The 13369-nt window shown below is 39.0% G+C and overlaps 4 protein-coding genes across 4 annotated transcripts; all 4 read left to right on the top strand.

Moving 5' to 3' along the window:
• On the top strand, positions 1147 to 4698 carry LOC104772356. Its single transcript, XM_019241830.1, has 3 exons — positions 1147 to 1933; positions 2050 to 2118; positions 2183 to 4698. The coding sequence occupies exons 1-3, from the start codon at positions 1147 to 1149 to the stop codon at positions 4696 to 4698; spliced, it is 3372 nt and encodes a 1123-aa protein (XP_019097375.1).
• On the top strand, positions 6205 to 8530 carry LOC104770213. Its single transcript, XM_010494603.2, has 2 exons — positions 6205 to 6288; positions 6612 to 8530. Exon 2 carries the CDS (start codon positions 6662 to 6664, stop codon positions 8354 to 8356), a length of 1695 nt encoding a protein of 564 aa, XP_010492905.1. The 5' UTR covers positions 6205 to 6288; positions 6612 to 6661; the 3' UTR covers positions 8357 to 8530.
• LOC104770214 lies at positions 8918 to 10465 on the top strand. The gene is made up of 2 exons (XM_010494605.1): positions 8918 to 9129; positions 9383 to 10465. The coding sequence occupies exon 2, from the start codon at positions 9445 to 9447 to the stop codon at positions 10276 to 10278; it is 834 nt and encodes a 277-aa protein (XP_010492907.1). The 5' UTR covers positions 8918 to 9129; positions 9383 to 9444; the 3' UTR covers positions 10279 to 10465.
• Positions 10909 to 13258, top strand: LOC104770215. The gene is made up of 2 exons (XM_010494606.2): positions 10909 to 10981; positions 11339 to 13258. The coding sequence occupies exon 2, from the start codon at positions 11377 to 11379 to the stop codon at positions 12709 to 12711; it is 1335 nt and encodes a 444-aa protein (XP_010492908.1). The 5' UTR covers positions 10909 to 10981; positions 11339 to 11376; the 3' UTR covers positions 12712 to 13258.

The following is a 13369-nucleotide window of genomic DNA, read 5'->3' on the forward strand; positions in this document are numbered from 1 at the left end:
TGCCATGTAACTAAAGAAAGCAGAGCAAGGGGGTAATATGATCAAACTGATAATAATGGGCTAATAAAGAGATGATTAGTTAATACGAGGTCAGAAAACATAAAAAGAGTAAAGCTTGTCCTGGTTTATCTGATAGTGCCTCAATTCTTCAAGTTCCTTCCTTCTTGAAGAATCTCTCGTGCCTCAGCTTTGGTTTATATATAGTGGATGGGAATGAATACACCATTCTGCCCAAGATTGGAGAAGTTTGGGTGATATGCAGATTCTGGAGTGAGTACAGGGAATTCGACAAGGTTGGTTTATGCAGCTATGACATTGTACTTGTACATATTGAGATTCTTGATGACAGCTTGGATTATAAGGTCCAACTGCTGGAGCGCCAGCACGGTCTTCGTGAATATGAAGATATAGATGAAGATGAAATTGAAGAGAAAAAAAGAGATCTTACGTTTACTCAAAAGGAAAAAAAAGTACTTTACGGAAGTTAAAGAGTATTTACGATCAATAAGTCGGAAAGGCTCAAATTTTCTCGCATAAGGTTCCTGCCTTTCGTGTTACCAAAGAGATATACGGAGAGATTAAAGACCTTATATTGGTTGATTCAGTAGCATTGCCTGATCACATGAGCTAGGTCTTGATAGTTCATCATAAAATTGAGCAAAGAAAGCGAGGGAAGCCAATTATGATTCCTTTTTTTTTTTGTTAGCCTAATGAGGTTTCCACAATGTGTGTATGGATATGAAGCAGCAAGAGGTTGGTCTGAAATTACTTTTGAGTTAAAAACTACTTCTCTTACATTTGTTGCTCATTTGGTTGCATCAAGAAATAATGGCTCAAGCTATCCCTTTGCAACTACAAAAAACAGACCCCAAGTGTACATATGTATTAATCTGAAGAGAGGAGCTCACGGTTTTGGCAATTAGTTTGTGTTTCTTTCTTTCTGTAACGCAGAAGTAACACAAAAAAAAAACTAGATTGACTCAAATTAAGAGGTTAATTACTAAAGTAACTCATAATTGTGAGGGTTAGATGAGTTATTTTTTACCTAAAATATTATTTTTTTCCTTTGTTAGGAAAAAAAATAAAGTCAAATTTAACCTCTCCAGTATTGGTAATAGACTGTCGTGGGCCGGTAAACGCAATAATATGTGGATCCAGTGCTGTTTGGATAGAGCCCTTGGGAATGAAGCATGGTTTCAGCTGTTTCCACGGGTGCAGGGTGAATATATGGAAAGGATTGGCTCGGATCACAGGGCATTACTGCTACGCTTGGCTAATGATAATGTTTCTAGATCAGGAAGGTTCATTTTTAACAAAAGATGGATCTCTAAACCGGATTTCGCTGCGGTGGTTCAATCAGGTTGGAACAAAGGCGTGACTACGGGACAAACATCTGTGATGAGTCGGATTGCGGAGTGTAGAAGAACTATTTCTGGATGGAAAAGATCACAAAATCTGAATTCCAAAGTGCGGATACAGCAGGTTAGAGAGCAACTGGATGCAGAGGGTACCAAAATACATCCTAACTTTCAGCTTATGCGGGATCTGCGCTGGGAACTGGCTGAGAATTATCGAGCAGAAGAGCTTTATTGGAAGGAAAGGAGTCGAGAACAATGGTTGCAGGGGGGTGACCGCAACACGAAGTTTTTTCACGGTAGTGTTCAACGGCGTAGGATTCAGAATAAGATTTTATCTCTTTTTGATGAAAATGGTGTAGAGCAGTTCTCTGAGGGGTCTAAAGGAGAGGTGGCCGTGGCATATTTCCGCAAGATGTTTACTAGCTCAAATCCTAGTGCCATAATGGAAGCTCTAGATGGGATGGTGCCTCGTGTCACTGATAGTATGAATGCAGAACTAATTCGCCCGGTTTCTGCATTGGAAATAAAGAATGCAGTTTTTAGCATCAAAGGGGAGAAGACGCCAGGGGCGGATGGTATGTCGAGTCAATTCTTTAAGGAATATTGGGATGTTGTTGGACCTCAGGTGGTGCAAGAGGTGCAACAGTTTTTTGCATCTGGTCATCTTCCATCTGATTGGAATTTTACGCAGATATGTCTAATCCCGAAGGTGCAGAATCCTACTCGCATGACCAACCTAAGGCCTATCAGTCTGTGTTCTGTATTATACAAAACAGTGTCTAAAGTTTTATGTTAGCGTTTGAAGCGGTTCCTGCCTAAAATAGTATCATACACTCAAGGTACCTTTGTGTCGGGTCGCCTCATAACTGATAACATACTTTTAGCACACGAATTGGTCCATGCGCTTCAGACGAAAGCAGGTTGTAATGAGGAATTTCTAGCCATTAAGACAGATATGTCTAAAGCCTACGACAGAGTAGAGTGGAATTTTCTTGAAGAACTGCTTATTAGGCTTGGTTTTGATATTAAATGGGTTAACTGGATTATGAGCTGTGTGCGTTCAGTTACCTTCTCGGTTCTCATTAACGGGAAGGAACATGGCTTCATTAAACCAGAGAGGGGGATTAGACAAGGGGATCCTTTGTCCCCCTTTCTCTTTATTCTCTGTGCGGAGGCACTAGTCCATGTGATGAACAAGGCAGAGCAAGAGGGTAGACTCACGGGGCTGAAACTTACACCGGAGTGTCCTTCGATCCAGCACCTCCTTTTTGCTGATGACAGCCTATTTCTGTGTCGTGCTAGTCTTTTGGAATGCTCAAACCTGTTACAGTGTTTAAGGTTGTATGGAGATGCGTCTGGTCAAGAGATAAATCTCCAAAAATCATCGATAACCTTTGGAAAGAAGTTAGATCCGTACATGAGGAGGGTTATCGGTTTGTTTACGGGTATTGAACAAGAGGGAGGGGCTGGTAAGTACTTAGGCCTCCCTGAATGCTTTAGTGGCTCCAAGAAGGACATGTTAGCGTATATAACAGATAGATTAACATCTCGATTACGCGGTTGGTTCGAGAAAACATTGTCCTTGGGGGGAAAAGAAGTTTTGCTTAAAGCAGTGGCGCTTGCTCTTCCGGTGTATGCGATGTCCTGCTTTAGGCTATCGAAACACCAATGTAAGAAGATAACGAGTGCGATGGCTAACTTTTGGTGGAATGCAGTGGAGGAGAAGCAGAAGATGCATTGGGTTTCTTGGGAGAAAATGTGTAAGTCAAAGGATCAGGGTGGCTTAGGATTCAGGGATATAGGCCGTTTTAATCAAGCTCTTCTTGCGAAGCAAGCTTGGCGCCTCCTGGATGCACCATCTTCGTTACTGGCACGGGTGTATAAAGCAAGATATTTTCCCTCGATATCGTTTATGGAGGCTAATCTTGGTCCGCGACCGTCTTATGCTTGGAGAAGTATATTATTTGGGAGAGAGTTGTTGGAAAAGGGCCTCATGAAGTCCATAGGTGATGGTTTGGATACCAACGTTTGGCTGGATAAGTGGGTTTTTGATGAGCTTCCACGGAGACCATGTAATAAGGAGCAGATGATAAATTTGAATCTCCGAGTGTCTGAACTTATCACTAATCAAGGGGACTGGAATCTGCAGGCTCTTCAGGAACTTTTTCCCCCCTGTGATGTTATCAAAATAAGATCATTTCCCCCGGATACGCGGCTTCAAGATAGGTTGGTATGGGCGTATACGAATAATGGACACTACTCAGTAAAGAGTGGTTATTGGTTGAGCTCTAAAGCTATGGAGGTCCCGGGTGGCGAATCAGAGGGCTCACGAGTGTTGAATGAACTAAAACAAAAGGTTTGGACAGTTGAGACAGCTCCAAAAATAAGAATGTTTCTATGGAGAGTCCTCTCAGGTGCTATAGCAGTTGCGGACTGCATGAGGAATCATGGTCTACAAGTTAATCCGATATGTCAGGTGTGCAGATCTGCCGACGAAACTGTGTCACATGCTCTGTTCCTTTGTCCTGTGGCGTCAACGGTTTGGTCAGCTACTGCTCTACCTTTGCCTGTCCAAGGTTTCTCTACTTCGGTCTCGGAGAACATTGGTCATTGTTTGAGGCTTATTACTAATACTGATCTACCATCGTCCCTACGCCTTGCTATACCTTGGATTTTATGGGAGATATGGAAGGCTCGTAATGGGATGGTTTTCAATAACAAGCTGCAGGACCATCATGTGTTAATTGCAGGTGCGGTGGCGGATGCTGAGGAATGGTTAAAACTGAATGAGTTGCAGAAGCAAGAGCAAAGGTCAGTTGTGGGTATTATGCGAGGGGGTATGTCACAGAAGAGGTGGACTAAACCAGCGTTTGGAATACTGAAATGTAATATTAACGCATCTTGGGCTAGTAGTCAGCACTATGCGGGGGGAGCTTGGATTCTTAGGAATCATGTAGGTGATGTTCTGTTCCATTCCCGGCATGCGTTTCTACCGACAGTGAATAGAATTGCTGCAGAACTACAATGTTTGCTTTGGTGTTTGGAGAGTTTACAGATCTTACAAATCCTCTCGTTTGAAGTCTGGACAGATTGTGATGCAGTAATTCAGGCGCTTGAAAAACCGCAGGCTTGGCCTAAGTATCGTTCACTGCTTCATAAGATAAGCCAAGTTATGGTGCATTTGCAGAATGTATCAATACACCTTGCGTCACCTAAGTCGAATGGAGTGGTGCGATCGCTTGCTAATAGTGTTACACGAGACGGCAGGTTGAACTCGTACTTGGCTATGGGAGGTCCTGCTTGGTTACATGAGCAGATTGCACGTGACAGCTATACTTAATATCGGGTGTTGTTTTCCCGTTTTGCTTGGTTTTTGGTTTGCTTTCTCTATTTGAAACATTGTAATTCAACTTTTCTTTATATATCACAGACGATTAAAAAAAAAAACCTCCCAGATTTTTTTTAAGAAAATCAAAATATTTTCAAAAGTCTGCTAGAATAGTTGTGACAGATTTATTTGTGTATAACAGATTTGTTTTTGCACAACCGATTTATTTTTGTATGACAGATTTTTTATGACAGACTTATTTTGGACGACAAATTTTTTTAACTACAGTTATGACAGATTTATAATTGATGACAGATTTATTTTTCACGACATACTTATTTATAATGACACCACAAACTTTCACAACATATGATAGATTTGTAAAATATCTGGCAGATTTATTTTCCAAAGTTATTTCATATTAATTTTCTTGATTAAAAGTCTGTCATAACATGACATATTTTTTTACAGAAAAATAATTACTAGGTTGACCTTTAGTGATAACAGATTTGTTTTAAGTTACGACATATTTTTTAATTTAACAAAAAATATGTTGTTTGATAACATATTTATAATGTTTTTTAAAATTGCTAAAAAAATGACCTACGTGAATACCATATGTTATGGCAGATCTATTTACATTATGACATTTTTTTGTTTCTTTCCAAAAATCTGGTTTTGATAACAAATTTATTAGATGTAAAATGTAAATATAGTGACAACAGATTTGTTTTAAGTTATATTTTTCAGTCATATTTTTATTAATTATATATTTTTTTTTATAAATCATATTTTTAAACTCATATATTTAAAGCATATTTTATACATTTAATTTTCCTAATCATATTAGAAATTTAACATCATATTTTAAAATCATATTTTTATATATTAGATTATATTTTCATAAATCTTATTTTAGTACTTTTTATATGCATTATTTCTTAGTTATAATTTCATACATTTTATTTTTAATAAAACTTATTTAAACTATATAATCTTAAACTTCATATTTTAAAATCACATCATACATAATATTTTTATAAACATCTTTTTTAATATTACTTTTATACATTATATTTTAAATCATATTTTATTTTTATAAATTATATCAAAAAAATAAACATCATATTTTAATCATTTTCTAGTTTTCATTAATTATATTTTTAATTCAAAATATTAAATACTATATTGTTATTTCGTTTTTTGAAAAAAAAAAAATTTTAATAAAAATTTCTGGATTTTATTTTTTTTACTTAAAGTTGTGTCATCCTAGTTATTGGATAGGATGAAGTGTTAAAACTAATAATTAATTGCTAAATTTGTGTCAAACTAGTATATTTTCACTTTTTTTTATTTTACTATTTACAAAATAATAAATATATAAAAATTTATCAAGTTAAAAATTTATAAATAGGGCCAAGTCATTTTCCCGCCAATAGATGAAAGGGCTAAATCATTTTTCCCGCCAAACAAATTGATACAATTCTCGAGAAAAAATGTGATATTTTTCTCTTTAGTACTAAATCCCACTTGCCTACTTTGATCGTCTCTCCTTCCCTTTTCCGGCAAAAGCCTTCGCCGCCGCCGACGCCGACGATTGAGGTTAGCTTTGCTTGCGTAAACTGCACTATTTCGGTTAGTTGATAGTTGTATCTCTCTGTGTTGCATTAGAATCTGAGGGTTTAGGTGTTTTCCCATTTATTTGTTTCCCAGGGTTTCAGATATACAGTGAGGCTCAGTTAGTTTAGGCGTCTGAATCTGATTACTTTCTTGTGTGTTTTAGATGCTTCACACTTTCGACGTACACTTTGTGTTTTTAGCGGTTTCAAAGTTTAGCCCTTTTTGAAATTTTAAATTCTGCAGGAACCCTAGAGGAGTTAGTTGTCTTCTCAGTTGCTAATTGTTACTTTTTTTTTGATAATTAGATAACACTTCAAACAAGCTTCTTAGAGGGAAATCTGTTTCAGAGACTTTGATGACAGGGACTTCTTCTTCTTCTGACGATGAGACTGCATTTTCTTCAGCTTGTGCTGTTGTGAGGGTTGGTGAGAAGAGAAAGATGAACGATTTTGCTACAGGTAGCAATACTAGAGATCGTAGTGTTTTACATAACAATAGATTAGGGTCAAGTGATAATGGAGATGCAGGCAGGGGAGAAGAGCCGGCACAACCAAAGACTACTGAATCTGTTGGTTCAAAGTTTAATGATTTTGGTAAGCTGAAGGAAGAAGCTACCTTTGCGGTTGGCCAGACTTGGGCTCTTTATGATACAGCGGATGGGATGCCTAGACTGTATGCTCAGATCAGGAAAGTTTCAGCTCCTTCCTTTGGGCTTAGGATCACATATCTTGAGCCAGATCCAGATGATGAGAAAGAGATCCAATGGTTTGAAGAAGACTTGCCTGTTTCTGTTGGTAAGTTCAGGCTTGGACAAAACCAGAACACCAAAGATCGTTCCAGGTTCTCTCATCTAATCCATTGCGATGAAGGAAGCAACTCTGCTCATTTCACTGTTTTCCCAAGAAAAGGCGAGACTTGGGCGCTTTACAAGAACTGGGACATTAGCTGGTCTTCAGAGCCGGATTCTCACCGTAGCTATGAGTATGACTTTGTTGAGATTTTGTCAGATTACGCTGATGGAGCTGGTGTATATGTTGCGTTCTTGCATAAAGCAAAAGGCTTTGCAAGTGTGTTCTTTCGAATGGGAACTGGTGAGGCAGACATATCTCAGATTCTGCCTCACAGTTTGTACCGGTTCTCCCATAGGGTTCCTTCCTTCAAACTGACTGGATATGAAGGACAAGGTGTGCCAAAGGATGCTTATGAGCTGGACCAAGCTGCGTTGCCAGAAGCAATCGAAGAGATACTTGTCCCTTCTCAGCTTACCGTTTTAAAGTCTAAACCAGAAGCTCTCTGCTTTCCTATCGATGGAACGGATTTTCAAACTGGGCAGATTTGGTCTTATTATAAGTGGGACATACGATTCCCTGTGTTCTACGGTAGAATTGAAAAGATCACATTAACTCAAGCATTCGAGCAGCCTGCAGAATATACACTACGCATGAGTCAGTTAAAGGCCACTCCTTTCCCTGAGGATGTCATCCCATGGGATGACAAGAAAATGCCTGTTGGTTGTGGAACTTTCTCGGTGATGAAAGGTACCAAAATATTCTCTCCTCATGAACTTGCGCAAGAGATGTCGCCTGAAATCTCCATGGATGGAAAGGAATATACCATTCTTCCCCAGATTGGCGATGTTTGGGCCATATACACCGACTGGACTCCTCACTATGAGGCTCATTTCTTGAATAGATACTATGACTATGATATCGTGGAAGTTCTTGATGACACCTCGGACTATAAGGTTATGGAGTTGGAGCCTGTGTCGATCTCTGGTAAAGATGATAGAACATTCTTTAAAGCAACTAAGATTAGGCAGCGTGAAACTGATTCGGAAGAAGATGGGTCAGAAGTGATATTTACTATCCCAAAGTCGAAAAGGCTCACATTCTCGCATCAGATTCCTGCCTCCATTGTAACCAAGGAGATAGACGGAGATCTGAAAGAGCTTTTTGAAGTTGATTGTAGAGGTCTTTGTGTAATGAACTTGTCTTCAGACTATAGACGTGAGCGTTTGAATCAAGCAGCGAAGGAAGTGAGGGAAGGGTAGGGAAGCTTTCCTTTTTGTTAGCTTTTGGTGCATTGTTGTCCAAAAGGTTTGTTCTTTGGTTTAAGATCTAAAAGACCTGAAACTTACTTAAGACTTTCTCCATGTTCTTTGCATGTTCTTCTTAAGTCGGATCAAATATATGGAAAATCATGTATTTTGAGGACGTAGTTTGTCCAAAACAGAACTTAAAGAAAGTTTTATATCTAAATCAGACGAGTCAACCTGTGGCTGTGACAGATGCATATTTTCATATGGGTATTGACATGATTTCATGTTTACTAGCTTAACCAAAGTCCTAATTTTTTAAAAAATGTTTAAGCTCAATTTGTAAAAAAGGTTACTTTGCTTGATGACCACACTGCTACAGTGCTACCACCAAATAAATGACCAACCTATGATCATTCAGTAGTGCGTACTGCGTACGCTTTTGTCTAAAATGTGAAATGAAATTCAGTATCCCATCTCTTAAACGTAACTAGATATGGCTGATTAATGTGCCCCAATTGTATTTGATTAAACATTATTTAATTTTGTCACAGTAGGATGATATATGATCCTTGGGATCTTTGGGGGTTTTAACTTTTTATAAACAAGTTAAATTAACAGAGAGGTCGTCATTATAGCTGAAACGGGGGTGCGAGCACAAACTTGACAGAAGTAGTATAGATACTTGTCTTCATCGAGCGCTGAGATTTTCTTCGACCCGTGTGCTTAATTAGTATTTGTCTTCACTCTCCCTTTTCCGGTAAAAGTTTCCGCCGCCGACGCCTGAGGTTTGTTTCTGTTCCGTTAACTGATCTAATCAGTTCCTTGATTTGTATCTACTATGTAGTCCCTGAATCTAGGGTTATTGCTCATTCTATGGTTTAGGTGAGATTAGGGTTTTTTTTAATTACTTCCTTCTAGGTTTGAGATGCTTCACATTTATGCTTGTCTTTCATCTTATACACAACATAGATTTAAGTCTCCATGTCTATTCTCTTACCAATGTTTTAGTATCTTATGGCCATTTTGAATCTTCTGCAGAACCTACAAGAAGAAGAAGAAGTTGCCTTCTTTTAAGTGCTTATCAGTTCTTTGTTTTGACGATGTATGTCACTTCTTCTGACGGTGCTACAACATTTTCTTCATCTCGTACTGGTAATTTTCTCTCCCCTGGTTTGAGCTGTGCTGCGAGTAGAGAGAGGAACGAGGATGGTGAAAAATCCAATACTAGTAAAGTGAAGGACTTTCAAACTGGACAGATCTGGTCATATTACAGTGGCAAAGATGACTTGCCTCTGTACTACTGTAGGATTGAGAAGATCACTGTTACTCAAGTATTCGAGCAGGAAGCAGTAGTCAAAATATGTGTACATCGGTTAAAGGCTACTCCTTTCCCTGATAATGTCATTCAGTGGGAGGACAAGAAAATGCCTGTTGGTTGTGGAACTTTCGTGGTGTCTAACTCATTCGAAAAATTCACTACAGATGATGTCTCACTTCAGGTAGTGCCTCAAACCTCCATGGATGGAAAGGAATATACCATTCTTCCCAAGATTGGGGATGTTTGGGCCATATACAGATTCTGGACTTGTCACAAGGAGTTCGAGGACATGGGTTCCTGCAGCTATGCCATTGTGGAAGTTCTTGATGACACCTTGGACTATAAGGTTTTAGCGTTGGAGCCTGCGTTGTTTTCTAATGAAGAGACAGGTAAAAATAGAATCTTCAGAGCAGCTGAGAGTAGGAATCCTGATTGGGACGGTGAGGATGGGTTGGAAGTGAGATTTACAATCCCCAAGTCAAAAATGCTCAGGTTCTCACATCAGATTCCTGCTACTCGAGTTACCAAGGTGATAAACGGAGATGTGAAAGAGCTTTTTGAAGTTGATGCTAGAGCAATACCTTCAAACGTGAGGTTCCAAGACCATGGAGCATAGGGGGAAGTGAAGGAAGGGTAGACAGAGAAGGATTACTTTTTGTTAAGCTTTCGGTGCATTTTGTCAAAAAAAGTTTGTTCTTTGGTTTAAGATCTGAGACCTGAAAAACTTATCTAGACTTTCGTCATGGTTTAAAAACTCATGCTTCTTTTGTTGGTTCAATGTCAATCTAGCATTTGCTCTCTTATTATTTTGAAGGTTTAAAAATCTCTTGTATAAATGTGCGATTGAGCTAAATTAGTAATCAAGAGCAAGTAGCCTTAAGGTGATTTCAGCCGTTGACAACTTCACATCAGTTCAAAACTTAAAGCTAGTAAACTTGAAAAAGTTTAAAACTTTCTCATACTGATTTTGCATACAAATAAAGTTGGTCCGCAGCGGTTCGTAGTCCGCCTTAAAAATAAAGCGATCGAGATCACAGATGGATTTGGCCGCCCTCACCGCAAGTTACCATTCAAACCCACACTGATGATGATCCACTGATTCTCGTCCACTGAAACTAATCCATTGAAATTAATTATTTTTATAATCAGGAAATTAATAATTTTCCCGCCAAATGGACCATTCTCGGGGAAAGTGGGATATTTTTCCCACGATTTACTTCACTAGTCTCTGATAAATTCACTTCACTCTTTTTCCGGCAAAAGCCACCGCCGACGACGACGACTGAAGTTTGCTCTGATTGCCTAAATTGATCGAATCGGTTCGTTGACTGTATCTAGAATTTTTCATTTTGTTTAATTTCTAGGGTTATTGCTCAATTTAGGGTTTAGGTGTGTTCTTGCATTTTCCCCAATCCTTGAGTTTTGGGTTTCATACAAAGAAGCTAAATTTAGGGTTCTTATTACTCTCTTCTAGTTTCCAGATGCTTCACACTTCGTGTCTTGGGCGAAAGTTTAGCCTCACTTTTGATAAATGCGTGATTTTAGAAGTACCTGTTCGCTAATTACCTAAGTCATATTCATCTTATACAAACATAGATTTATGTCTGTCTCTGTCTATTATCCCTTACCATTGTTAAAGTATCTGACAGCCATGGCTGTAATTATATTTTTTTCAGGTTACCCTAGAAGAGGAAGTTGACTTCTTGATTGTTTGATGATGGGTATCACTTCTTCTGACGATTCTGTAACATTTTCTTCAGCTTGTGCTGCTGTGAGTGTTGGTGAGAAGAGAAAGAGGGAAGAACATGGTGCATGTAGCAATCCTGGAAATGGTGGTGTTGTACATAACAATAGAAGAGGGTCAGATGCAGGCAGGGGAGAAGAATCGGCACAACCAAAATTATCTGACTGTGGTGCTGGTCCAAAGTTTAACGACTTTGATAAGCTGCGGGAAGAAGTGAACTTTGCCGTTGGTCAGACCTGGTCACTTTATGATGCAAAGGATGGGATGCCTAGATTGTATGCTCAGATCAGAAAAGTTTCAGCTCCTTCATTCGGGCTTAGGATCACATATCTTGAGCCAGATCCAGATGATGAGAAAGAGATCCAATGGTTTGAAGAAGACTTGCCTGTTTCTGTTGGTAAGTTCAGGCTTGGACAAAACCAGAACACCAAAGATCGTTCCAGATTCTCTCATGTAATCCATTGCAGTGAAGGAAGCACCTCTGGTCATTTCACTGTTTTCCCAAGAAAAGGCGAGACTTGGGCTCTGTTCAAGGACTGGGACATTAAATGGTCTTCAGAGCCAGATTCTCACCGCAGCTATGAGTATGACCTTGTTGTGGTTTTACCAGATTACGCTGATGGAGCTGGTGTATCAGTTGCGTTCTTGCATAAAGCAAAAGGGTTTTCAAGTGTGTTCTTTCGGATGGGAACCGGTGATGCAGACATATCTCAGATTCTGCCTCACAATTTGTACCGCTTCTCCCATAGGGTTCCTTCCTTCAAACTGACTGGAACTGAAGGACAAGGTGTGCCAAAAGACGCTTACGAGCTGGACCAAGCTGTATTACCTGAAACAATCAAAGATATAATCGTCCCTTCACATCTATTAGGGAAGTCAATACCAGAAGCTCTCTGCTTTCGTAGTGGGGGAAAGGTTTTTCAAACTGGCCAGATCTGGTCATATTACAACAAATATTATTGGGACTTTCCTCTGTACTATGGTAGGATTCAGAAGATCACTTCAACTCAGGCATTCGAGCAGGCAGCAGTATTTAAACTACACGTAGCTCGGTTAAAGGCTGCTCCGTTCCCTGAGAATGTTCCGTCGGAGTTAAAGAGAATGCCTGTTGGTTGTGGAACTTTCTCGGTGAAGAAAGGTATAGAGATACTCAGTCCAAAAGATGTTTCACATCAGATAGTGCCTGAAATCTCCATGGATGGAAAGGAATATACCATTCTTCCCAAGATTGGCGATGTTTGGGCCATATACACACGGTCTAATAGCATTGATGCTGAGGACTTGGGAAAGATGGTACGATTATGACATTGTGGAAGTTCTTGATGACGCCTTGGTCTATAAGGTCTTAGCGTTGGAGCCGGCATTGTTTGTTAATGAAAATGAAGATAAAACAAAATTCTTGCGTAGGCAACATGATTGGGACAAGAAGCCAGAAGTGACATTTAGAATCCCCAAGTCAAAAAGGCTAAGATTCTCGCATCAGATTCCTGTTTCCCGAGTAACCAAGGAGATAGACGGAGAATTGAAAGAACTATTTGAAGTACTTTACTCTGATGCATTACCTTCAATGGCAAAGGGGAAGTGAGGGAAAGGATTAGTTTTTGGTAGCTTTGTTGGTGCATTTTGATGCAAGTATGTTTTTATTTATCTATATGATGTCAAGAAATAGATAAATAGTTTTTGGTAGCTTTGGTCTGGAATTGTCTCTCACTAAATGTCTTACATGTGCAAGTTTGTTGCAGCAATGTGTTGTTGTCGACTTTATCTATCTGTTTTTTTTTTCTTTTCAGACTTGAGTTGATCTCTCTCTCTGCTGATCACATATTTCGACCTTGTTGAATTTTCAATTTTCTCGTTTACGGTTTTATATAAGAGAAGCCTTTGGGTCTTTGTGTAATAGTACTTGGATTTTGTTTCCCGCCAAATGTTATTGTCAATGAACTTTATTTACCGCGAAAAGAAT

This window comes from Camelina sativa, chromosome 20 (genome assembly GCF_000633955.1).
Source record: "Camelina sativa cultivar DH55 chromosome 20, Cs, whole genome shotgun sequence".
Taxonomy (NCBI): Eukaryota; Viridiplantae; Streptophyta; class Magnoliopsida; order Brassicales; family Brassicaceae; genus Camelina; species Camelina sativa.